Source organism: Lichenostomus cassidix, chromosome 5 (genome assembly GCF_008360975.1).
Source record: "Lichenostomus cassidix isolate B80296 chromosome 5, HeHo_3.0, whole genome shotgun sequence".
Lineage (NCBI taxonomy): Eukaryota > Metazoa > Chordata > Aves > Passeriformes > Meliphagidae > Lichenostomus > Lichenostomus cassidix.
The window spans coordinates 1,310,424-1,335,982 of NC_139486.1; the positions used below are offsets into that span (position 1 = coordinate 1,310,424).

General features: G+C 49.7%; 1 protein-coding gene across 1 annotated transcript in view; it reads right to left on the reverse strand.

Moving 5' to 3' along the window:
* Positions 1-23,824, reverse strand: part of MDGA2 (MAM domain containing glycosylphosphatidylinositol anchor 2) — a 222,688-nt gene extending 198,864 nt beyond the window's left edge. The window contains exon 1 of the mRNA XM_085060885.1: positions 23,629-23,824. Within this exon, the coding sequence (XP_084917011.1) occupies positions 23,629-23,701 (73 nt within the window). The 5' untranslated portion in view covers positions 23,702-23,824. The remainder of the gene's footprint in view (positions 1-23,628) is intronic.
* Between the last annotated feature and the right edge of the window lie 1,735 nt (positions 23,825-25,559).

The following is a 25,559-nucleotide window of genomic DNA, read 5'->3' on the forward strand; positions in this document are numbered from 1 at the left end:
TCCATACAACAGGAGCACAACCAAATTTCAGTTCTGCAGGATGTTCAGCTCTTCGTGCTGCCACTGGATGGCCCAGAAATCATTTAATCTCTTCCTGACCCAGTTCTGGAGCTGGGCAAATACTGATTTATATTTTTTTTTATTGTTGCTCACTTGCCAAACTGAGAGGGGAAAAAGAAATTATTTAGGCCAAGCTGAAGCAAAATGGTTTTGTTTTTACTGCTGAGTTTCTGGTTTTGTTGAAATATCACCATTTTGGATGCTTTTATTGCAACCCAAAATATTTATCTTGTGGTGCTTCTCTTTAATCTCTTCATTAAATATGCAAAAACCCAAATGAAAATATTGAGATGTGACAACAACGTTTTAATAAGATCCCAACTGAAGGCAAATCTTCCAGCTCTCCAAGGTTTTTTTTTTCCCCCCTTTTTTCTCAGATGTGGTTTTATCCAAGAGCTGTTTCTACAGGAATAAATTATTCAGGTCAAATAAAATAAAATTAAATAAAACAAGAGCTGAACTCAGCCCTCATGGTCCAGATCCAAAGCAGGGAAGCCAAGTTGCATGAACTTTCTCCTGTTTATTTTGCTCTCATGCCCTTGGATATAGAAATGATGTATTTTTAATACACAAACTATATTATATAATATTTTTTTTACTATTTATAAAAAATAGATAAGGACTTTTCGGGTAGGTAGAAAGGATTTTTTTTTTTTTTAAACTGCTGGAGAGAGTCCAGAAGAGGCCACAGAGATGCTCCAAGGGCTGGGAAAGTTGGGAATGTTCAGGGAAGGATCCAGGAAGAGCTCAGAGTTCCTTCCAGAGCCTAAAGGAGCTCCAGGAGAGCTGGAGAAGGATTAGGGAATAGTGGAAGTTGTTCTTCCCTTGGAAAAAGGAGATAAAATGGGATTTAACGTCCCTCCCAACCATCAGGAAAATCATCTCCCCCTCACAATTATCCAAATGTCTCCATTTATTCCATGTGGTGGGAGAGAAGGAACTGTCCTGCTCCAAGTTTTAGGAATGAGTCAAACCCAGGATGCTGGAAAACATCATCCAAGCTCCCACTGCGCCGTGATTTTTGGGAGGAGAGCAGCTCTGGAGGAGCTGGTGGGTGGGAAAACACAAGTTCTGTCTGTGGTCTTTTAATGGCCTCGTTATTTTCCCCCATGGATTAATTGCTCGTCAGTGCAGAGCTGCCAGAGTGTTCCTGGATCCTATTCTATAATGATTTCCATGTCAAAAAAAAAAAGGGAGAAAAAGCCTGGAATTGCCTCCAACTGCATGTTCCCTGCTCGTGGTGGAGATATCCCTGAGCCTGGAGAGCCCAACCAGGGTGGGATTTGAGGAGTTGGGTCAGAGTTTGGCACAAAGAGCCACAGATCCCATGGATCTGACTTCACAGGACATTCCTGGGAAGTCACCTGTGTTATTCCAATGATCCCCAAAATCATTCAGTTTGGGATGAGTAATTCATTACCAGGCAAAACTCTGGAATTCCAGGAGCTGAGGGATCACCCCAAAAGGTGATGCTGCACTAGCCCAACCATGGTGGGATTTGAGGAGTTGGGTCAGAGTTTGGCACAAAGATCCACAAATCCCATGGATCTGAGTTCAGCAGCACCACAGGACATTCCTGGGAAGTCATCTGTGTTATTCCAATGATCCCCTAAATCATTTGGTTTGGGATAAATAATTCATTCCTAGGCAAAACTCTGGAATTTCCAGGAGCTGAGGGATCACCCCAAAGGTGATGTCACACTTGCCCAACTTTTTTGGGGTGAGCTGAGGGTTGTGGGGTTCAACCCCCTGCTCCATGCTGGGGGGATTTCCTGGGCACACCAAACTCAGCTGGAGATAGCCCAGGAATCCAACTGGATTTTGGGATGTTCCCAAAGGATCTGAGCACTGAGGTGGAATAATTGCAGAATGGGAATTGTTCAGCTCTCCCTGTTGGAGATTTCATGGAATAAACTCCTTGTAACAGGTGATGTCTCCTGCATAATCCCTGAAAATCTGACGAGGATCCAAGCCCAGCTCCTGGCCCTGCACAGGACGATCCCAAAAAATCCCATCATTTTCCTATTGAAAAGCACAATTCCAAGCCTTTTAACCTCAACACTTCCCTGCTCAGCCCTGGGAATGATGCTGCCAAATCCTGGCAACATGAGGTGTCTGTCCATCCATCCATCCATCCTTCCTTCCTTCCCAGCCCATCCTGGACAGAGGGATGGGAGAAACTGGGATTAACAAATCCAGGTGTCACCTCTGGACAAACTCATCTAAATCCTGGAATACTCAACTCCAAGAGCCTGGAATTCAGGATGACCCATCAAGGTTGAAGGTGTTGATCCTAAGAGATTGTGATCCTAGCTGCAGCTTTTCCATGGATATTTTCCATGGTCAAAGGAACACTTCCATGGGAAAGAAAACCTTTAATTCCCTTGGATTGTAATGGATTTATATCTCCAGAGCCAAAGGAACACCCTGTCAAAATCCAAGGGAATTAAATCCTTCTCCATGGATTCATATCCTTCATGACCAATTTTTCCACTAAAAGCCAAGGGAATTAAACCTTTCCTTTCTGTGGATTCCTCTCTCCAATGGCTAAAGAAACACTCAGACAAAATCCAAGGGAATTAAAGCTTTCCTTCCCATGGACTTACATCTCCCAGACAATAAAATCCAAAGGAATTAAACCCTTATTTCCCATGGATTCGTATCTTCCATAGCCCAAGAAACCCTTTTCCAACAAAATCCAAGGGAATTAAACCTTTCCTTTCCATGGATTGATATTTTCCTTGGCCAAAGAAACACTCTGACAATAAAATCCAAGGGAATTAAACTTTCCCTTCCCATGGATTTACATCTCCCAGAGCCAAAGGAACACCCTGACCATAAAATCCAAGGGAGTTAAAGCTTTCCTGGGAAAGTCCTTCCTGCACATCGCTGCTCCAAATCCCAAAGGATTGGCTGGAAAAAGCTGGGAAGATCTCCTGGAGGAGCATGGAAGGTGATTTTCTGCAAGGATCACAGATGTCCCATTAGGACATGAAAGTAACCCTGCTGTGCTCAGCCAGCCAAAAAAATTCCAAATTCCTTGGAATTTCCACTCAGCTGGATGATCCAAACTCCTTTCCCACAAAGGTTCTATTCCTTATTTAGCTCTTATGTAACAGGCTGGGAATGTAGAATATTCAGTCCCAGGAGCTCCAGAGCCTTGCAAAGCACAGAACAATGGGCTTTAGAAAAAAAAAAAAAAAATCTTCAATTTGCTTTCCCTTCCCTGCTCTCTCTCTCTCCTGGGAGATTCCAAAAAGGACTTCTCCGAGCTGATTTCCCCGGAATATGGATGTTAAAAGCTCTTCCCAGCTGCTCCAGGGAGAAATCCCATTCCTGGGCTATAAAAAGCCAAAAAGCCAACACCTCCTGAACTGGAGAAGCTTTGGCTTGAGCAGTGTGAGGGTGTTTGGCCTTTTTTGATTTAATTCCTGCTCAGTAAAATCCAATTAAATAAAACTCATCACTGTTTCCCTGGGATGAAGGAGAATTTCACACAGGTGTGATTCTAGCTGAGGTTATAGTCAGGATTACAGGGAAAAACATGTTCCTGGAATTCCAGGGAATTAATAATGGGAAAAGGGAAATGATAAATAAACGATGGGAAAAGGGAAATGATAAATAAACGATGGGAAAAGGGAAATGATAAATAAACGATGGGAAAAGGGAAATAATAATAAACAATGGGAAAAGGGAAATAATAATAAACAATGGGAAAAGGGAAATAATAATAAACAATGGGAAAAGGGAAATAATAATAAACAATGGGAAAAGGAAATAATAATAAACAATGGGAAAAGGGAAATAATAATAAACAATGGGAAAAGGAAATAATAATAAACAATGGGAAAAGGAAATAATAATAAACAATGGGAAAAGGAAATAATAATAAACAATGGGAAAAGGGAAATAATAATAAACAATGGGAAAAGGGAAATAATAATAAACAATGGGAAAAGGGAAATAATAATAAACAATGGGAAAAGGGAAATAATAATAAACAATGGGAAAAATAATAATAAACAATGGGAAAAGGGAAATAATAATAAACAATGGGAAAAGGGAAATAATAATAAACAATGGGAAAAGGGAAATAATAATAAACAATGGGAAAAGGGAAATAATAATAAACAATGGGAAAAGGGAAGTAATAATAAACAATGGGAAAAGGGAAGTAATAATAAACAATGGGAAAAGGGAAGTAATAATAAACAATGGGAAAAGGGAAGTAATAATTAATAATGGGAAAAGGGAAATAATAATTAATAATGGGAAAAGGGAAATAATAATTAATAATGGGAAAAGGGAAATAATAATTAATAATGGGAAAAGGGAAATAATAATTAATAATGGGAAAAGGGAAATAATAATTAATAATGGGAAAAGGGAAATAATAATTAATAATGGGAAAAGGGAAATAATAATTAATAATGGGAAAAGGGAAATGGGATCTCCTGGTGCTGCTTCTCCAAGCCCATATCCAATCCCACAAATCCACATTTTACATCTAAAACATGGATCTATCCTCATCTTTCTCCTATTTTGGGATGAATTTGAAGCCAATATCCATAAACTGATGGACTTTGGGACACTCCTTGTCCACCCTGAGCAAGCTGGTCTGGTGGAAAATTCCCTGTCCATGCCAGGGATTGGAATAAAATGATCTTTAAGGTCACTTCCAACCCAAACTATTCTGGGATTGCAGGATTTTGGAAAGGATCAAATCCCTAACATCCAGTCTGACCCCCTCTGGCAGTGGGAAGCCATTCCCTGTGTCCTGTCCCTCCAGCCCTTGGAATTCCCTTGGATTTCCCCTTGGAAATCCTCTCTCTCCATCTTCCCTGCAGCTCCTTCAGATCATGGAAGTCACACTTAGGTCACCCTGGTTTCCTTTCCAGGCTGGATAATCCCAATTTTTCCAGCCTTTCCCACAGCAGAGCTGCTCCTCCCCTCGGATCAGCCCTGGGCAGGATTTGACAAATTTGCCAGCGTGAGAGCAAAATTCATCAATTCAGCAGCCCTAAAACCCTCACAGGGCAGGAAAGCTCTGCTCAGAGCCCAAGGAAAGGAGAGGAAATTCCAGCTTGATCCCAAAATGAAAGCACAGAAGCAAAAACCCCAAAGAGAATTATTTCCCAACATCTCCCAGACCTGCTTTAGCTCACAGGGATCAGGGAAGAGATGTGATGGATTTATCCCAAAAAACCACATCCCGACAGCTCAGCCAGTTTAATTTTGGGGTTCTGTCTTTTTCCTCCTTTTAGAATCCCTAAAATGGCTCTGGGGTAAAGTTTGGCTCTTCCTGGGATGCTTTCCTCATCCTGCTCCACCAATTTAGGGCATTTTTTTGGCTCCCTGAGGCACCAAACCCTTCCAGTTACACACAAAACCCCACAGAGGTACCCAGAAGGTGGAAAATTCCTAAATGTTTTTCCCTCAGGCAAAGGATTCTGTTCAATTCCAACATCAGCCCATGGAAAAAAAGCAGATTTTTCCCTGGAATGCTGGAAGGTTGGACAGGGATTGGAGCAATTGGATAGCAGAAGGTTTCTCCACCCATGGCAGGGATGAACCTTGAGGTCACTTTCAATCCAAACCATTCCAGAATTCTGGAATTCTAAGAGAATAAGAACATTTTTTTCCATAAAATGATTAGGGAACATCCTCAGCACCAACCAGCTGTGACCCAAATCATGCCCAGACTCTCCCAAATTCCCACCTCTCCCTCTGCTCCAATTTGGGAGGATTCCTTTGGATTTCTTTGATGCCCTGAGGAGAAATCCCAACAAAATTCAGGCAGCATCACCCTTTGATTCCCATTCCTCATCTTCACCCTCCTATTCAAAAAGGCAAGCTGACAAACCCTGCTGTGTATTCCTTAAATTCCCAATTTCTCTGCCTTTTTCCTTGAAATAAAAGCAGAAATATTTCCCAGGATCTCCTGGATGCTGTCCTGAGGTTGGGCAGCAGAAAAGCTGATGGAATTCCCAAAATTCCTGCTATCAGATCTCCTAAATTTCCCATGCCTTTGTGAAATCCCAATGATCCTTTAATACTTCTCACAGTAATTAATAATCCTTCTCCTTTTGTTGGGCTTTTTTTTTTTCCCTTCTTTCAACTCTGTAAATCCATGACAGCTTCTTCAGGACATGCTAATTAATATTATTATTATTAACATGGCCATAAATCCTTGGAAACTGTGCCAGGAGCTGGGATCCCACTGGGACAGGTGATGCACAAAACTAGCATCATCCCACCCTAAAGGCTTTGCAGGCCATGGAAATCTGACTCCAAAAAAAATGAAAAAAAATGAAAAAAAATTGAAAACAATCTGATTTTCACTCCCTGCTAAAGCTCTTTATTTGATTCCTTGGAATTCTCAATTTTTTTTCTCCCATTTCCTTTCCGACCTAAATATTCCCAAGTTGACTTTTGCATTACAGCCTCTTTTTAAATTAGGGAATCACCCTTTTCTTCCCAAATTTTGAGGGTTTGAACACTCCAGGAATCCTGAATTTCCCCTCAAAGGGATCCCCAAGCTCATCCAGGAAATCCAGGTCCATGAACAGAAAAAATCCTTGATTCCAGCTGATCCACCAAAACCCCAGGCTGTGCAGTGTGTCAGTTTTAAGGGAATTTTGGGAATATTTGGATGTGAAATAAGAACTTCCCAAAGAGCAGTGAATTCCACCAACCCACTCAGAGTTGGGAAAATTCATTTCCTGACAAACTCCAAACCTTCATGGAGAAAATATTAATTCCACACAGGATTTCATTCCTACTCAGAATCCCAGGATCACTGAGGCTGGAAAAGCTTTCCAAGATAAAATCCAACTGTTCCCAGCACTGCCAAGGGGATTGGAATCCCTTTAGGAATGGGAACTCCAAACCTCCCTGGGCACTTCCAAGGCCTGAGCACCTTTTCCATGAGGAAATTCCTGCTGATTTCCTCCCCTGGCCAGCCTGAGGCTGTTCCCTCTCCTCCCATCACTCATTCCTTGGGAAAAGAGCCCAAATCCCACCTGGATACAAACTACCAAGAGCTGATAACAAATTATCTCCAAAGAGGAACTTTCTAACAACAGAGATCCGACAGGATCTGAGCAACGCCAGGGATTGGATCCTTTGGGAATATTGTGGGTTTTTTACACAATTTAGGAGCAACAACCAAACTTCCTGCAGGGAAATCCAGGGAAAACCTCCAGTGCAGACATCTCATTCCAGCTCCAAAACCTCCCACTGTCCCAGGCTGCTCCAACCTGGCCTTGGACACTGCCAGGGATCCAGGGGCACCACAGCTTCTCTGGGAATTCCATCCCAGCCAGCAATTCCCAATCTCCCATCTCTCCCTGCCCTCTGGCAGTGGGAAGCCATTCCCTGTCCCTCCATCTCTTGTCCCAAACATGGATTCTCCATGACCAAATTTTGGTGTTACATCCACAGCACAGCCTGGATAAGGAAAAGGTTCAATGCTGGAATCCTCATTCCCTGAGGAATGTAAAACTCCACATGGATGTGGCACTTGGGGACAGCAGTGGCCTCGATCTTGGCAGTTTTTCCAGCCTCAACAATCCCACAGGTGGCAGAAATCCCATTGTTTTCCAGCCCCAGCAGCTCTTTCCAGAAACTCCAGAGCAGCAGGGAGACAGTTGGGAACACTCTGCCATCCCTCAGCATTCCCAAAAAGCCGAGGCTTTATTGAACATTCCTCCAGATGGTGCTTGGGGAGCTGCTGGGTGCAGATCCAGCAGCCAAGTGCTGCACATTCCCGCTGGGAAGGATGGGAATGAGGCAGGAAGGAGCACACAGTCCCTGGGGAGTCATTCCAGCCTCGGGAAAGACAAACCAGTTTGGCTCAGAACCCAACTGGGCACACAAAGTGGGGAGTGTGGGATGAATTCCTTCCTTTGCAGCCCTGGGATTGGGTTATTCCTCATGGAATTGGCTCATTCCCAAGGGTTGGGGTGGCAATTTGATTGCTGCTTCCCAACCCTCAGGAGCACATCTGGGCATGGGAGGGACAAACATCTGGAGCAGAGCAATGGTAGGAAGCTTCCAGAGAATCCCAGAATGTTTGGGGCTGAAGGGATCCACAAGGATCATCCCAAAACCTGGCTCTGCCCAGATATCCCAACAATCCCACCCTGAGAGATTTGTCCAAACTTTCCTGGAGCTCTGGCAGCCTCGGGAATGTTCCCATCCTCAGGAATGTTCCTATTCCCACCACCCTCTGGAGGATAAACCTTTCCCTGATATTCATCCCAAACCTTCCCTGCATCCATCCAAGACCCCAGAGAAATTTTTCTTCCCACAGATCCTGCAATTCCAGCCAGGAATTTGGGAAGCACAAACAGGACCAGCCTAGCCCAAGGAGATTCCCAAAATACCAACAGAATTCTGGGAAGAGAAGTCCATCATGGATTTCCCTCCCTCCCAGATCCAAGGGGGTTTTGCTGCTGGATGATTTTGGCACTCAAAGCACCGTGGGAAAGCTCCAGAGGTTGGAATTAAATTAATCCCCATCCTGTTTGGAATTCAATTATTCCCCATCCTGTTTGGAATTCAATTATTCCCCATCCTGTTTGGAGGGAGAGCACTTTTCCAGCCCCTGGGATTGGGAAAACACTTGGATCAATCCATCCTGCCCACTGCCAGTGCAACACCAGGAATCTTCCACCTCAACTTCGTTTCAACCAACCAAGAGTGGAAAAATCTCCAGAAAAAGCAAAATCCTCATCCAAGTATCCCCTGGGATGATTCCATACTCAAAATCCACCAGTTCAGCTCCAGTGTTTCCCAGTTTATCCCAATTTTCTGCTTTCCCCATCCATTAATCCCCTGACAGCTCAGGCAGAGCACATGGAAACTCTGTTTTTTCTAAAAAAAAAAAAATCAGATGGAAAATCCCATGTAAAGAGTGAAAAATTCCAGAGCTCAGCTAGCAAACACAGAAAGGAAGAATCCCATTTATTCCTTAAATTTATTCCTCATTTTAATGCCTGCCTCAGACTTCCCATCTCTCCCACCATTTACCACAACCCTTAAAAAAAATATTCAGGATTTCCATTCCCTCCTCACACCCCGGAAAGGACTCTCAGGAGGTTCCTCCACCAGTGCTGGGAGGTGGGAAAACCCATTAGTGAAATCCCACTGGATTTCTCCAGCTGGGAATTTGCTTCCAGGGTGTTGACACTGCACTTCTGAAAAAAACCCCTGGAGTTTGAGGGATTTTATTTTTTTTTCTTTTGAGCACAGAGTAGCTGTGGGCAAAAAATGTTCTTTTTATGGGAATCACAGCAGGAAAATTCCGGGGGTTTTGGTGCCTGAGGTGAAGTTAAGCTTTCCTATAAGGCAAAAACCTACAGATGAATTAAACTAACGAGAAGCAATTAGTGCTCCTGGAGCTTGGAGCAGCCTGGGATGAGAGGGAAAACATCCCTGGCTATGGCAGGGGATGGAATGGGATTGGGATTTCTGGTCCCTTCCAACCCAAACCACTCCAGGGGAGAATTTCTCCTTCGTGTTTTAATCCTAAAAATCAAAATACTCCTAAAAATCAATTCTTCAGTCTGGCTGAGCACAGATTCCTGGGATCACCTGGCTGTATGGAATTCTGCAGTTGGAAAAAAGGAGACACTGCCTGGGTGTTCCCAACATCCCAGGAATGCATGGATACCAAGCCAGGATAAATTCCACCCCATAAATCTGGGAAAAGCTCCTTAATCCATCATTTCAGTCCCATTTGCTGCTGACCAAACCATTAATGGTATCATGGAATATCCTGAGATGCAAAAAACCCACAAGGATCCAATCCCACTCCTGCACAGGAGAATCCCAAAAATCCCAGCTCCATTAACATCCACAGCCAGGTGCAAATAATTAACTGATGAGCAATTAATTGATGTCCCAACACAATGACCTGGGATTAATGAGGCCCAGCTGGGATCAGGAATTTCTGGTCAAAGATCCCAAAAGGATCAAATCCCACTCCTGGCCCCACACAGGGCTATCCCAAGAATCCCAGTTCCATCAGCACCCACAGCTAGGTGTAATTAATTAACTGATAATCAATTAATTGATGTCCCAACAAAATGACTTGGGTTTAACAAGGTCCAGCTGGGATCAGGAACCTCTGGACAAGGAGTAAACCCAGCCTTGCTCATCCCAAAGAAATCATTCCAAATCGTTCCAAATCATTCAAATCATTCAAATCATTCCAGCTCCATCAGCACCCACAGGCAGGTGCAATTAATTAACTGATAATCAATTAATTGGAGTCACAACACAGCAAATTTAGCCTTGATAAGGCCCAGCTGGGATCAGAAACCTCTGGTCAAAGGCCAAACAAAAAGCAAACCCAAACCTTTCTCATCCCAAAGAAATCATTCCCAATAATTCCAGCCCATTAACACCCACAGCCAGGTGCAATTAATTGATTATTAATTGGTGTCCCAACAAAATGACTTGGCTTTAATGAGGCCCAGCTGGGATCAGAAACCTCTGCTCAAAGGCCAGACAAAGAGCAAACCCAGCCTTGCTCATCCCAAAGAAATCATTCCAATCACTCCAAATAGTTCAAATCATTCCAGCTCCATCAGCACCCACAGCCAGGTCCAATTAATTAACTGATGAGCAATTAATTGATGTCCCAACACAATGACTTGGCTTCAATAAGGCCCAGCTGGGATCAGGAACCTCTGCTCAAAGGCCAGACAAAAAGCAAACCCAACCTTGCTCATCCCAAAGAAATCACTCCAAATCATTCCAGCTCCATTAACACCCACAGCCAGGTGCAATTAACTGATTATTAATTGGTGTCCCAACAAAATGACTTGGCTTTAATGAGGCCCAGCTGGGATGAGGAACCTCTGGTCAGAGGAAGACAAGGAGCAAAGCCAGCCTTGCTCATCCCAAAGAAATCATTCAAATAATTCAAATCATCCCAGCTCCATCAGCACCCACAGCCAGGTGTAATTAATTAACTGATAATCAATTAATTGGTGTCCCAATGCAAGGTCTGGGAGAGCCCAGCTGGGATCAGGAACCTCTGGACAAAAAGCAAACCCAGCCTTGCTCATCCCAAAGAAATCATTCCAAATCGTTCCAAATCATTCAAATCATTCCAGCTCCATCAGCACCCACAGCTAGGTGTAATTTACTGATAATCAATTAATTGATGTCCCAATACAACAACTCGGCTTTAACAAGGCCCAGCTGGGATCAGAAACCTCTGCTCAAAGGCAGACAAGGAGCAAACCCAGCCTTGCTCATCCCAAAGAAATCATTCCAAATCATTCAAATAATTCAAGTCATTCCAGCTCCACCAGCACCCACAGGCAGGTGCAATTAATTAACTGATAATCAATTGGTGTCACAACACAACCAATTTAGCCTTGATAGGGCCCAGCTGGGATCAGGAACCTCTAGTCAAAGGCCAGACAAAAAGCAAACCCAAACCTTTCTCATCCCAAAGAAATCATTCCCAATAATTTCAAATCATCCCAGCTCCATCAGCACCCACAGCGAGGTGTAATTAATTAACTGATAATCAATTAATTGGTGTCCCAATGCAAGGTCTGGGAGAGCCCAGCTGGGATCAAAAACCTCTGGACAAAGGAAGACAAGCAGTAAACCCAACCTTGCTCATCCCAAAGAAATCATTCTAAATAAATCATTCCAACTCCACCAGCACCCACAGCCAGATGCAACTAATTAATTTATGAGCACTTAATTGGTGTCAGGACAGCAAATTTTGGCTTGATAGGGCCCAGCTGGGATCAGAAAGCTTTGGTCAAAGGCAGACAAGGAGTAAACCCAGCCCTGCTCATCCCAAAGAAATCATTCCCAATAATTCCAGCTCCCTTCCTGCTCACAGCACATGTTCAGTCATATCCTAAATCCAGGAATTCCTGCTCAGCCATGTCCTAAATCCAGGAATTCCTGGCAAAGCCAAGTTTTCTCCCATTGGATTGGAGAGCAGCTCATTCCTCACCCACCCGAGCTGAAGAACAATCCTTCCCTCTCCTCCCACCAAACTTTTGTTCCACCAGGAAAAAGGATGAATTCCAAAGGCTGACGTATTCCATGAATTCCTGAAAGGGGTTTTGAATAGCTGGAGAATATCCCAACGTTGTGACAGCTTTTTGAGAGAAACAGCTCTGTTTGGAGAGTTCTCTTCTGTTTTACAGCACAGCACACGTGCAGGGGAATAAAAACACCAAAAATACCATCCAGAATTATTCCCAGCATATTCCCATTTTTCCAAAACACTGGGATCACCTGGGATAACTCCTGCAAAAGCTTGGAAGTCACAATTTATCCAAAAACACACATCTTTCCCTTTACATTGGGTTCAACCTCAGTGAGCTTTAATCAGAAACTCCAATCTCCTTAAAACATCTTTTTCTCCTTTTTTCCTAGAATTCAGACAATTCCCATGGGATAACCTGGAAAAACACATGGCAGAGCAAACCCAGAAGCAGAACAAGAACAAAACCAACCCTCAAGCTGCTCCAAGACCTTCACTCAGAAATCCCAGAAAAACCTGAAGTACAACAAAGAAATTCCCTCTCTATCCATGCTTTGATTTATAAAGAATTTAATTAATTATATAGGGAAACATTGGCTTTTCCAAAGCATTCTGATCACCTGGGGTAAATCCTACAATCCTTGGAAGTCACAACTTATCCCAAAAAACACATTTTTCCCTTTATATTGAGTTCAACCTCAGTGAGCTTAAATCAGCCACATCCCAGAGACTCTAATCTCTATAAAATACCAATTTTTTCCCCTCTTCCTCCATGGAAATCATTCACCCCACATGGAAAAACTTAGGAAAGCACATGACAGAGAAAAACACTCCTCCAACCCCACAAAAGCTGCTCCACATCCTTTACTCAAACCTCCCAAAAAAACCTGCAGCACCACAGCATAAAATACTCTTTAAAAATTAAATAAAATAAAATTTCCCTCCTCATCCATACTTTAATTTATCAGGAATTTCATTTATTACATAAGAAGTCATTGGCTTTTCCCCCACATCTTTCCCTCCCCTCTCAAGCTAATTAAGTATTTTAAAAAAGAACAAAAACTTACATTTGGAAGAGAGGAGAACAACCAGAAAACCACAGCTCTGCTCGCTCCAGCCAAGGTTTCTTTGGGAATTAAACCAACTTTTCCCCCTGGCTGGCCTTTAAATAATGCTCAGGAATAATTCCAGGTGTGAGGAATTAAAAAACTAACCCAGGAGTGGGAGCAGCTCTGGTTGGCAGTTGAGCTAACGAGTTGCTCCAGCTGCACCAAATTGAGATAATTCCCTTTTTTCTGCATCCATTCCCCTCCTGGAGGAGGAACAGCTTGGAAAAAGAGGGAGATTTTTATCCCAAAACCTCCTGGGGCAGAATTGCTGCATGGATTGGAGCCTTGCTGTTTAACACTGCTGGGTTGCTCCACATTCCATCAAAATAATGCTAAAAATCTGGGAAAAGGGAAAGCAATCCAACACCAGGGAGCAGAATTTCCTCTTCCAGGGAAAACAAAGCCCAATTCCTCAGCTGGGAGCATTCCCTCAGTTCCCAACCCACATTCCAGGCTCCCAACCCAAAAACTGGGAAGATCTCCAGGTTTTTAGCCCAGGGAGAAGCTGGAAGGTGCTGCTGGAATATCTGGGATGGGATGGGAAGCGCAGGAAGGAACAACTCCCAACCTTTCCCTCCTTCCTCCTGCTCCTCATTTTACCTTTTCCAGCACAAAAAGCCATGGATGGCAGAGCTGGAATGCTAAAAATTCCCTTTTTTTTTGATTCCTGGGGAAATTCTGGAATTTTTCAGGCATCCAGCTCCCTTTTTATCATGGATTATTGGTGACACTGCAAATAATTTTCTGGGAAAAGAGGAATTTATAGGATAAAAGGAGGAGAGGTTGGATAAAGTGGTGTTTGAAGCATTCCATGATTTGGGAATTTTATCACTTCCTCAGATTGGCTCATCCTTCTCCAAATTCCCGGATTTCAGTGCAAACCATCCCAGTTCCCTCCAGCTCCCAGCATGCCATGAGCATTCCCAAAGATTCCCAGCTGAAAATCCTTGGGAAAATCCTTCCTGAGGATTATCAACATCTCCCTGAGATGCCAGAAATTCCAAGGAAAATTGGATTCCTGCGAGGATCCCTTTGGAAATCTCCATCAGATCCACGAGGAGTTGTTATCCCAGCATGGAGAGCTGGGAATGCAGATTTTCCTTTCCAAAGAGATTTTCCTTTCCCAAGAGATTTTCCTTTCCCAAAGAGATTTTTCCTTCCCAAACACAGGGAAGAGGCAAAGGCTCAGGATGGTGGGAACTTTATAGGGATAAAAACAATGGGATCAGTGCTTTCCTTTTGGAATAATAATCATGGAATCATGGAATTCCCAGGTTGGAAAAGGCTTGGAGCAGCCTGGGATAGTGGGAATGAGATGAGCTTTAGGGTTCATTCCCAACCCAAACCATTCCAGAATTCCAGATCTCCAGTAGGAAAAACACTTCCCAGTCTGGCATTGAACTTCCCCAAAGTTCAAAATCCATAAAGCAAGAACTGCCCTGACCAGCTGGAAAAACGAGTTGGGAATTCTGATTAATCCAGAATTGCTGTGGAATCCAGAGATGGGAAAACACCCAGAAATGGAGCAGGATGGATTCCCAGAGTGGAATGAAGATCCCTGAAAATCCAAGAGGTTGCTCAGTGAGAACCTTTCATCTCCCAGCCCTTGAATCCTCATCTGGTAAATCCATAGGTGGGAAAAGCCAGAATCCCTCAGGGAATAAATGGGAATAAAATCCCAAAAGGGAATAAAATCCTAAAAGGGAATAAAATCCTAAAAGGGACTAAAATCCCAAAATCCTGCTGGTTTCACTTCCAGGATGACAGCACAGATCCCTGATGTCCCAGGCTGCAGCACCTGGAGCTTTTCCCTGCACTGAATCCCTGAGTTTTGCTCTAAATCCCACACTGGAGATGGGAAGTTGTTGCCAGACAGGGATTTTCCCACCTTTCCCAGATTTCAGGGAAATGCTGGAGATGACAAAATCCAAGACAATTCCAGCAGGGATGGAGAAGCCCAATCCATCCCTCACCAGATTTCCTGTCAGCATTCCAAAGGATTCCCAACCTCTGTGGAAAGGGAAAGTCGGATTGGCCACAAGGAGCACTCATCTCAGGAAGATCCCAATTATTCTGCATTTCTCACCCATTTTCCTCAGTTTTGGGAAAATCCCATTATTTAAAAAATTCATCCCATTATGATCCCAGTGACTCTGTGCTTCCTACCCATTTGCCTCAATTTTTGGAAAATCACACTATTGAAAAAATTTATCTCATGAAGATCCAAGTGACTTCATATTTCTCACCCATTCTCCTCAATTTTGGGAAAATCCCATTATTTAAAAAATTCATCTCATGAAGATCCCAGTGGTTCTGTATTTCCCACCCATTTTCCTGAATTCTGGGAAAACCACATGATTTAAAAAATTCATCCCATTATAATCCCAGTGATTCTGTATTTCCCACCCATTCTCCTCAATTTTGGGAAAACCCCATTATTTTAAAAAATTAATCTCATTATGATCCCAGTGACTCCATATTTCCCACCCATTCTCCTCAATTTTGAGTAAACCCCATTATTTAAAAAATTCAAGAGTGGCAAAGAAAATCCATATTTCTAATCATTTTTTCCCAGGAATCTGCTTTTCCAGGAAAACATCCCTGGTTTGAATGGCATTGCCACGTTATTCCTATGCAGTGAATGGATTAGCAGAATTCCCAGGATATCCTGACAAGCTCCAGGAATTTTCCCAGGATGGGATCCACCTCAGCTATGGGAGAACTTATCCCTGAAATCCAACAAAAATGCGATCCTGGGAGGATTTTCGAGGTTTTTGAAATTTCAGAGAAACGTCAGGTTATTTTTCAAGGAAATTTTGAGGAAATTTTGAGGAAATTTTGAGGAAATTTTGTGGAAATTTTGTGGAAATTCTGAGGAAATTTTGAGGAAATTTCGAGGAAATTCTGATGAAATTTCGAGGAAATTCTGATGAAATTTCGAGGAAATTCTGAGGAAATTTTGAGGAAATTTCGAGGAAATTTTGAGGAAATTCTGAGGAAATTCTGAGGAAATTTCGAGGAAATTTTGAGGAAATCCTGAGGAAATTTTGAGGAAATTTTGAGGAAATTTTGAGGAAATTTTGAGGAAATTCTGAGGAAATTTCGAGGAAATTTCGAGGAAATTTTGAGGAAATTCTGAGGAAATTTTGAGGAAATTCTGAGGAAATTAACACAAAACAGGAAATTTTGAGGAAATTTTGAGGAAATTCTGAGGAAATTCTGAGGAAATTCTGAGGAAATTTTGAGGAAATTTTGAGGAAATTCTGAGGAAATTTTGAGGAAATTTCGAGGAAATTCTGAGGAAATTCTGAGGAAATTTTGAGGAAATTCTGAGGAAATTTTGAGGAAATCAAAAAAAACAAAATGAGGAAATTCTGAGGAAATTTTGAGGAAATTCTGAGGAAATTTTGAGGAAATTCTGAGGAAATTTTGAGGAAATTCTGAGGAAATTTTGAGGAAATTCTGAGGAAATTCTGAGGAAATTTTGAGGAAATTTTGAGGAAATTTCGAGGAAATTTGGAGGAAATTTCAAGAATTTTCCAGGCCTTGAACCTTCCATGGAACCACTTCTGGCAGGAGAAATCTCATGACCAATCTGATCCCACATCTTGGAGAAAAAAAAAAAAAAAAAGTCTTTTTTTCTTAAAAGAGCCAAAAATCCGTCTGGGCAGAGCAAAGCGAGTTCCCTCCATTCCCAGCTATATTTAGGGAGGAGATTATTTCTGGAGATGGCAGGAAATCGTTCAGCTGGATCCAGACAGGACTGGGAGCTGGAAAGAGGGGCTATAAAAAGAGAAACAGAAGGAGCTGATGGGATTTTTTTAGAGCTCAGCCTCACAGCTCAACATCCCAGGGAAGGTTGTTCTGGTGGGGATGGAGGAGCAGAATCCCAAACATCCAACGTGGTCCCAAAATCAAGATCAAGGCTCCCAAAATCTCCTTTCTCCATAAAAAAAAAAAGTCTTTTCCAGGTATAAAACCCGTGGGTAACAAGTGATTTTTGTCCCTGATCCCATCCAGGTTAGGAAAAGTGGGAATATCCTGATCCTGGCAGGGGAGACAGAGAAATCCTCTCTTCTCCAGGCTGTATCCACACGGAGCTTCCCATCCCAATGGGATTTTTCCACTGGAGGAAATGGATTTCATGCAGGAGACTTCATTCCCTACAAAAATACATTTATATCCATATACAGGCTGGCAGGGATTGATCATCCCAGCACTGAAGGAAATCCCAAAAAACATTGGAGGAAGGTGGAAGACAGAACTGAACTTTCATCATTTCTGTTTCCTCCCTCTTCTTCAGACGGATCACAATTCAACTGGATTTTGCTCTTCTGAGCCCTAAGAAATTGAATTTTAGGTGCTCAAAGACTTTTCCTTGCCCCCGGATTCCCTCCGAATTTCCCTCCCGTGGAGTCAAAGGCTCCTGGGAGGCTGAGCTGTGCCACAGGCAGCAGGGCGTGGATGCAGCTCCCTGAATTCCAGGAGAATCCTTTGAGCTGTTCGCACATCCTGGGATGCAGCAAACCTCAGGGAAGTTTAAATCTCCGTTGTTCATCATCCCCCACTCATTTGCTGAGCTTAAATCAGGTTTAAACTGAACATTTGCACCCCTGAGCCCCAAATCCCTGAGGAAAACCCCAAAATCCTGAGGAAAACCCCAAGATCCTGAGGAAAACTCCAAATCCCTGAGGAAAACCCCAAAATCCCTGAGGAAAACCCCAAAACCCTGAGGAAAACCCCAAATCCCTGAGGAAAACCCCAAAATCCTGAGGAAAACCCCAAAATCCTGAGGAAAACCCCAAAATCCCTGAGGAAAACCCCAAATCCCTGAGGAAAACACCAAAACCCTGAGGAAAACCCTAAAACCCTGAGGAAAACCCCAAAACCCTGAGGAAAACCCCAAAACCCTGAGGAAAACCACACAGACCAGTGGCCTCCAGTCCCTCCCTCCCGCAATTCCAGCTGTTCCCAGCTCCTTACCCTCAGCCCAAGCCGATCCATGGGAACAAAGTCCATCCCAGTCCCTTGGCTATCCACGGATTCTTCCCCACCTCCTCACACTCCCGGCTTGAACCCCTGGAGCTGCAGCTCATCCCAGAAATCCATCCCAGAAATCCATCCCGGGAAGCCCAGATGTGCCAACATCTGCGGCACGCGAGGGAGGAGGAGATCCCTCTCTGCGGGGCTCAGGGAAGAGTTAAAACCCCCCGGGATGCTCTGGCAGGATCCCGCAGAGCTCCCGGAGCTCGCAGCTGCCCCTGCGGCGGCGCATAATTCCCTCGCTGTTCCCAGGGAAGCTGCCGCGCTGCCCGGGACAATGTCGGGAATTGTGCGGGGTTGGAGCAAGGAGGACAAGGCCGGCATTCAGCCAGCCGGGCCGGGCAGATATCCCGTGGGAATGTCCTCCAGATATCCCATGGGAATGTCCTCCAGATATCCCGTGGGAATGTCCTCCAGATATCCCATGGGAATGTCCTCCAGATATCCCCATGGGAATGTCCTCCAGCCCCTCCACACCGTGGGGTCCTGAGGTTTTCCCTGCCCGCTGATCCAGATGTTTTCCCGCCCGGGTATCCAGATGTTTCCCAGCCCGCTGATCCCAAGGTTTCCCTGCCTGCTGATTCAATGGTTTTTTTCCTGCTCGGTGATCCAGAGGTTTTCCCACCCGCTGATCCAGATGTTTTCCCTCCCGCTGATCTAGAGGTTTCCCCACCCGCTGATCCCAGAGGTTTTCCCCGCCCGGGTATCCAGATGTTTTCCCAGCCCGCTGATCCAGAGGTTTTTCCGCTGACACAGAGGTTTCCCTGCCCGCTGATCCAGATGTTTTCCGCACCCGCTGATCCCAAGGTTTCCCTGCCTGCTGATCCCAAGGTTTCCCCGCCCAGTGATCAAGAGGTTTTCCCCACCCAGTGATCCAGAGGTTCTTCCCTGCCTGCTGATCCAGAGGTTTCCCCACCCGCTGATCCAGATGTTTCCCTGCCCGGGTATCCAGAGTTTTCCCAGCCCGCTGATCCCAGAGGTTTTCCCCGCCCAGTGATCCAGAGGTTTTTTCCTGCCCGCTGATCCAGATGTTTCCTCACCCGCTGATACCAAGGTTTCCCTGACTGCTGATCCAGAGGTTTTCCCTGCCCGGTGATCCAAATGTTTCCCTGCCCGGGTATCCAGAGTTTTCCCTGCTCGCTGATCCCAAGGTTTCCCTGCCTGCTGATCCAGAGTTTTCCCCTGACCGGCAGAAAAGGACAACCAACCCTCCTAACGAGGCAAACCCTCTCCCTCTGAGCGATTTGATTTTCCCATCCCTCCCTCCATCCCTCCAATCCCCTGGCCGGAGCCGGCGAGGCTTGGGAAAGGCTAGGTCAGGGCGGCACGAAGCCACTCCCAGCTCCGAAGGCTGGGATTTAATCCCTGCTGGAGCTGAGCGCCACGGAAGAACCACCAGCGGCACAAAGAGGGAGCAGCAGGCGGAGGAAGAGCTTTGCCGACACCGCCTGACCTCCTCCACCTCCCCCGGCAGCCCAGGAGCTCCGGCAGCCCCAAATCTCGGGGAAAAGACACACCTCCAGGCTTTGGGATGCCAAATTCCAGCCTGGTTCTTGGGAAAACCTGCGGCTGCGAAGTCCCTTGGGTGCCGTTTGGTGCCAGGACGATCTCCCTGGAATTTGTCACGTTCAGCACCTTCACTTCCACAGGTTCTGCACCAGCAAAGGGAAGCCTCGCCATGGGCGCTCCTCCCAAAATTCTGCTCGCCCGGATGTGGTGCAGAGCCTCGGGAAGGCTCTGATATCCCCGAGAATGGTCAATACTCATTCCGTTTGTGATTCCAGGAGGGATTTCGAGCCGTCCTGAGGTTACTCGCAGCTCCTGCTGGGATGTCGAGCCCTTTTCCCGATTGCCACACTCCCTGCGTGACAAACCTGGTGCTCCCAGACATGGAAAACTCATCCTCGGGGTCTGCCCTGCTGAATTCCAGCCGAAATCATGGGGAAATAGCTAAAAACTCAGCAAGGAGGGGATAAAAGTCAGCCCGGGTGCCCCAGGATCTCAGAGGAGGATGCTCTGCACCCCCCGGGACCCCATGGGAGCAGCAGGATGTCACCCAGAGGGTCCCACAGCTGCTCCCAGATTCCTGTGACCACCTGGAATCAACATCCCAGAGCTCTGCCACCGGAGCGATCACTTCCATGATTCCAGAGCCTCACTCCGGCACATCCCCCGTTCCCGAGCATCCCTCCAGCCCCCACCCTGGAGCTGCTGGAAGCTCTCAGGCTCTCCAGGCTCACATCCAGCAATTCTCCGGGCTGTTCCTCACTCCACAGGGCACCAAGTGAGACCCCAAATCCCACTCCAGCCAGGCCAACTCAACAGCAGGGAAATAAACACAAGAATCCCTTCTCCACTCTCCCAAAATTCCCACCTCTCGCCGAGCAGCCTCCGAGCTGTTCCAAGCTCTCCGTGCCCATCTCGGCCTCCTCCTGGAGCCATTTTTTCCCTGGCAATCGGCAGCTGGGTGAAAGGAGAGCCATCACGTCCTGAATACCTACATTTTCTGCTTTATTACCAGTGCAAGTCATGCCGCGCTGAAAGGGGAGGGAAAGAGTTGTGCTCGATCCTTTGGCCGCGGAAACCAGCGGAGCTGAGGAATTGTAGGAATTCGAAGGGATGTGAGGGATTGAGCTCTGCTCTCCCCCATCCCCGGAGGGAGCAGAATGTGGCACAGGGCAGAGCTGGGCCTGCCCTGCCTCCAGCACTGACCTCCTCCCTGCTCCCTGCTTGTTTCCTTTTAGGATCGCAGCTTTCCCACCCCAGCTTCAGCGTTCCGACGGAACAGAGGGAACTTCACGAGGAGCTGTGCAGCCAGACAGCACGGCACATTAATCCGGAGTTTTATATGAACTCGCAGGGAGCAAATGGGGCATTTATTTCGCATTTCAAGGCAGCAGAGCAGCTCTGGGTGCTGCTGCGCCGGGTGGGCACGGGCGGTGCTGTGCCAGGCTGGGTGCCAACACCTTCCCTGCAACACGGGAGCATCCCGGGCTGGAGAGGAGCCTGGCGGAGGCACATCGCAGGGGAGAGAGTGCCAAGGACTCGGGAGAAGCTCCAGGGAGGAGCTGGGAGAAGCAGCCTGAGCCACCTGCAGAGCAGCAGCTTCTCCGTGCAGGGCTGGGAGTGCAGGAATATCAACAGGGAGGACGGATGGGCTCCGGAATCTGCTCCTCGCCCTCGCCACGTCCCTCAGGGAAAAGGCTCTGAAGCTCTGCCCGCTCCCACAGGAGCACAAAAACAAGGAACAAGTGTTAACATGGCTAAGGCACCTCCCTGCCGGCACCACGCTCGGAGGCAGAGCTGGGAGGATCTTAAAACCTTCGATAAAGGGCAAAAAAAACTTGTTAAAATCCCACCAATCTCTTTTTCCAAAGCACCGAGGGCCGAGCAGAGTCCTTCTCCCAGGCTGGGAGTCACTTTGGATAATCTACAGGGTCCAGCCTGCAAATCCTCCTTTCCCAAAATGGCCCTGGCGCGCCGAGCGAGCTCCTCGGGGGCTGCAGGCAGACCCCGGGCTTGGAATTTTTCATCCCCATTTCCCAAGCCGATCTCCGGCAGGCGACGAAGACAGAGAAATTCACAGGGAGCTGCTTTCAAACCCGGAGCAGCCACACATGACTGAGCTCACACCGCTCTCCCCCCTCCCTGCTCTCGCAGCCCTTCACTCCTCGTCCTTAACCTAAATAAGCCATCACATCGCGCGGGAGGGAAATCAGCCGCACCGAACCCAAGTCTTACTCCAGCTCTCCGTGTGCCATCGCCCGTGCGGCGCTGCCGGAGCTCAGGGCACCGCGGGAGCTCTCTCCCCTCCGGGCCCCCACCGCGCTCCTCCCGAACAAGCCTCATCTATTCACGGCGGCAGTTGCTATTCCAGAGCATCCAACAATATGTGCCTGTGTGCCGGGGGAGGCAGGGAGCCGCTGCCAGCGCCGAGATCCGCACCGCGCTCATCCCTCCGCCGCGAGCTGAGCCCCTCCGATAGGCGCGATCACGTAGAAATTTTGCAAAAATAAGAAAATAAAAGGGGGTGCGTTTCTAACCGGGGGTGTCTTGCCGGTGGGAAGCAAATATCCAAGCGCGGAGCGCGGCGGGTCGGAGGAGCGAATGTCACACGAAGCATTTAGTGGTGAATTCATGAAGTCTCCTTGCTCAGCCCCGAGTGCCAGAGCTGCCAGCAGCACCGCACCGCCGCCGAGCCCCGCCGCGCTTACATAACCCCCCCGCCCGGCCGGGGCAGCACCGGCGCCGGGGCAGCGCTGCGGGGGGCAGAGCCACGATCGGGACATCGCCGGGGACAGGGCAGCACCGGGGACAGGACATCATCACCGGGGACAGGGCATGACCACAGCCGGGGCATCATCAGAACCGGGGTATCACCGGGGACAGGGCATCACCGGGGATGGGGCATCGCCACAACCGGGGCATCATCAGAACCGGAACATCACCGGCAAAAGGGCATCGCCACAAGCGGGGTGTCAGCGGGGATGGGGCACGGCCAGAATCGCGGCATCACCGGGGATGGGGCATCATCACAATCGGGGTATCGCCGGGGACCGGGTGTCACCGGGGCTGGGACATCACCAGGACCGGGGCATGACTGGCACCGAAGCATTCCCACGGCCGGGGCATCACCGGCACCGGCCACACCGCGGCCGGGCCATCGGCAGAACCGTGGCATCACCGAGACCAACACCTCCCCGCGGCCGAGGCGCCGCCAGCACCGGGGCAGCGCCGGGGCAGCGCCGGGGCAGCGCACCGGGCAGCATCCCGGCCGGGCAACCCCGCGGGCCGGCGGAGCGTCCGGCTCTCCGCGCTGCTCGGCTCCGGCCGCCGCCGAAGCGGGGCCACTGGGAGGGCGCGGGGGCGAGGGGGAAGCAACAAGAGCGCGGCCCCGGCGCGGAGCGGGCGCTGCCGCCGGCGATGTGCAAGTCACGGGCGGGGGGCAGCGCGGCCGGGGCAGCGGAGCCCTTCGCCCGCGGGGCCCGCGCGCCCCCGGCGGAGCCCCGGGAAGTTTGCGGCGGCTTCGCCCCCGCCCCTGGCTCCGCGGCCGCGGGAGGCAGCGCCGCCGGTAACAAGTGCGGCGGCCGCGGGCGCGGAGGAGCCCCGCGGAGGCGGCGCCCACCCTCTCCGCCGCGGCGGCCGGCTCGGCCCGGGACCGGCCGCGGCCCCCCCCGCGCCCCCTCCCCGACCCCCCGAATCGCCCCCCCGGCCCGCTTTTCGCCGCGAAATGTCAGCGTCTCATGGCAACGGCGCTGCCTCCGCTCTGCCTCCGCCGGCTCCCGCGGCGCGCAGCGGGGCCACGCCGCTCGCCCCCACCCCCCCCGCCCCCCCGCCCTTCCGCCCCGGCGACAGTCGCGACAAGGTCACGCGGCGCCCCGGACTCACCGTACACCCCTTGGCCGGAGCTGCCCTCCAGCAGAACCGTCAGCAGCCCCAGCAGCCCGATCGCTACATCCATCTTCACGTGAGCATCCACATATCCAGCCCGGCGGGGCGGGGGGGGGCAGCGCAGCGCCCGCCGGAGCCCCGCGCTCCGCTGCGGCCGAGCCGCGCACGCCCGCGCAGGCAGGGCGGCGGGGGCAGGCGGCGGGCACCGCGCCGGTCCTCCTCCTCCTCCTCCTTCCTCCTCCGCCTCCGCCTCCTCCTCCTCCCGCTGCGCAGCGGGCGGCGCGGAGCGGCGCGGGGCGAGCCCCGCTCAGAGCGAGCCCCCGGCAGCGGCAGCCCCCGCACCCCCTCCGGGCCGCGGCCCCCTCAGGGCTCGGGCCGCCGCCGCCGCCGCCTCCCGGGGCCGCCGAGCGCCGCGCGGGGCCGCCGCAGCCGCCTGCGCCCCGCGGCCATCAGATGCCACCGCGGCGCCGCGGCCCCCGCATGGTGCGCGGGGCTCCCCGCGCGGCGCGGAGCGGAGCGGAGCGAGGGGGGCAGGAGGCGGGGGCGGCGCGGGGCGGGGGCGGGCGCGGGGAGGCTCCGGCTGCGGCGCTCCGGGAGCGGCCCCGTCTGTCTCACCGCGGCTGCGGGGCGGCGGCCGGGCCCATGGCGGGGGCGGCGCGGGGCTCCCCGCGGCCGCGCTGGGTGCGGGAGCGCTGCGTGTGCGGGCGCGGGGGAGCGGGCGCGAGTGGCGGCGGCGGGGCCGTCACGTTGTGCTATACGTGCGGGGCCGGCAGCCGCAGCCCGGCGACGTCAAAGCTGCGTGGCTGCTGCCGCTGCGCGCCTTCCTCCGCCTCCTCCTCCTCCTCCTCCTCCGCCGCCGCCGCCCCCCGTGGCCCCGCGGCTCCGCCACCGCCGCCGGGCGCGCAGGGCCGCGGGCGCTGCCAAGGCGGGATGCGCCGTGTGACCCGCGCCGCTCCGGGATGCGCGGAGCGCTGTGACCCGCGCGGAGCCGGGATGTGGGATCTGTCCCGCTCTCTCCCGGGATGCGCGGAGCGCTGTCAGCCGCGCTGCCAAGCCGGGGTGCGCGGCGCGCCCAGCTCCGTCCCGGGATGCGCGGCGCGGTGCTGCTCGCACGGAGCAGGGATGCGCTGGGCGTCCCGCTCTGCCGCGGGATGCGCCGTGGGGCTGGTGCGGTTCCTTTTGTCCCGGGATGCGCGGCACGGTCCCGCTCTGTCCCGGGATGCGCGGTGCGGTGCGGCGCGGTGCGGTGCGGACGGTGAGGGGCGCCCTGAGCCCGCGCTGCTCTCCCGGCCCGAGCGCTCCGTCCCGGGCTGTGCTCCCGAGGTGACTCCGATCCCGGTGTCCCCCATCCCACCCCGCTCCTCTCTGCCCGGTTCTGGGGCACCTCCGGGCTCACATCCTCAGCCTCCTCTGGCTAAAAGCCCTGGGCTCGCTCAAGGCTGAGTGTCCCAGGGCACAGGGCTAAGGACAGTCACCAGCCCGGAGTGACAGAGGGGACACAGGGAGGTGACAAACCAGCTGCCCTGTGTGGCCGATGCAGCTCAGCACACCTCAGCCACGGGGATTTTATCTGCTCATTCCCCTTTGGGGATCTCAAGCACTGAGACCCCTCACTGGCTCCCAGCACCTTCCCAGCCCGCCTGGTGTCCCCACATTTTGGGCTCCCGTGGGATTTGTGCTGCTGAAGCTCTCTCCCCTCCAATTTCCCAGACCAAACCAAGGATTTCTTGGGAAATGAAGGAATTTTTGAGAAATGACTGCTCCTGTCCTGCTCCCTTTCTCCTTGGTCCCTGCAAGGATTGCCCCAAACCCATGGGCACCTTGGGCATTGTCAGTTCAGCTTCCTCTGCCTGGATCAATGACGGATTAGTGCTCCAGGCCAGGACGAAGTGACAGCGCTCTGGAAGGGACAACTGCACTGTCAGGCT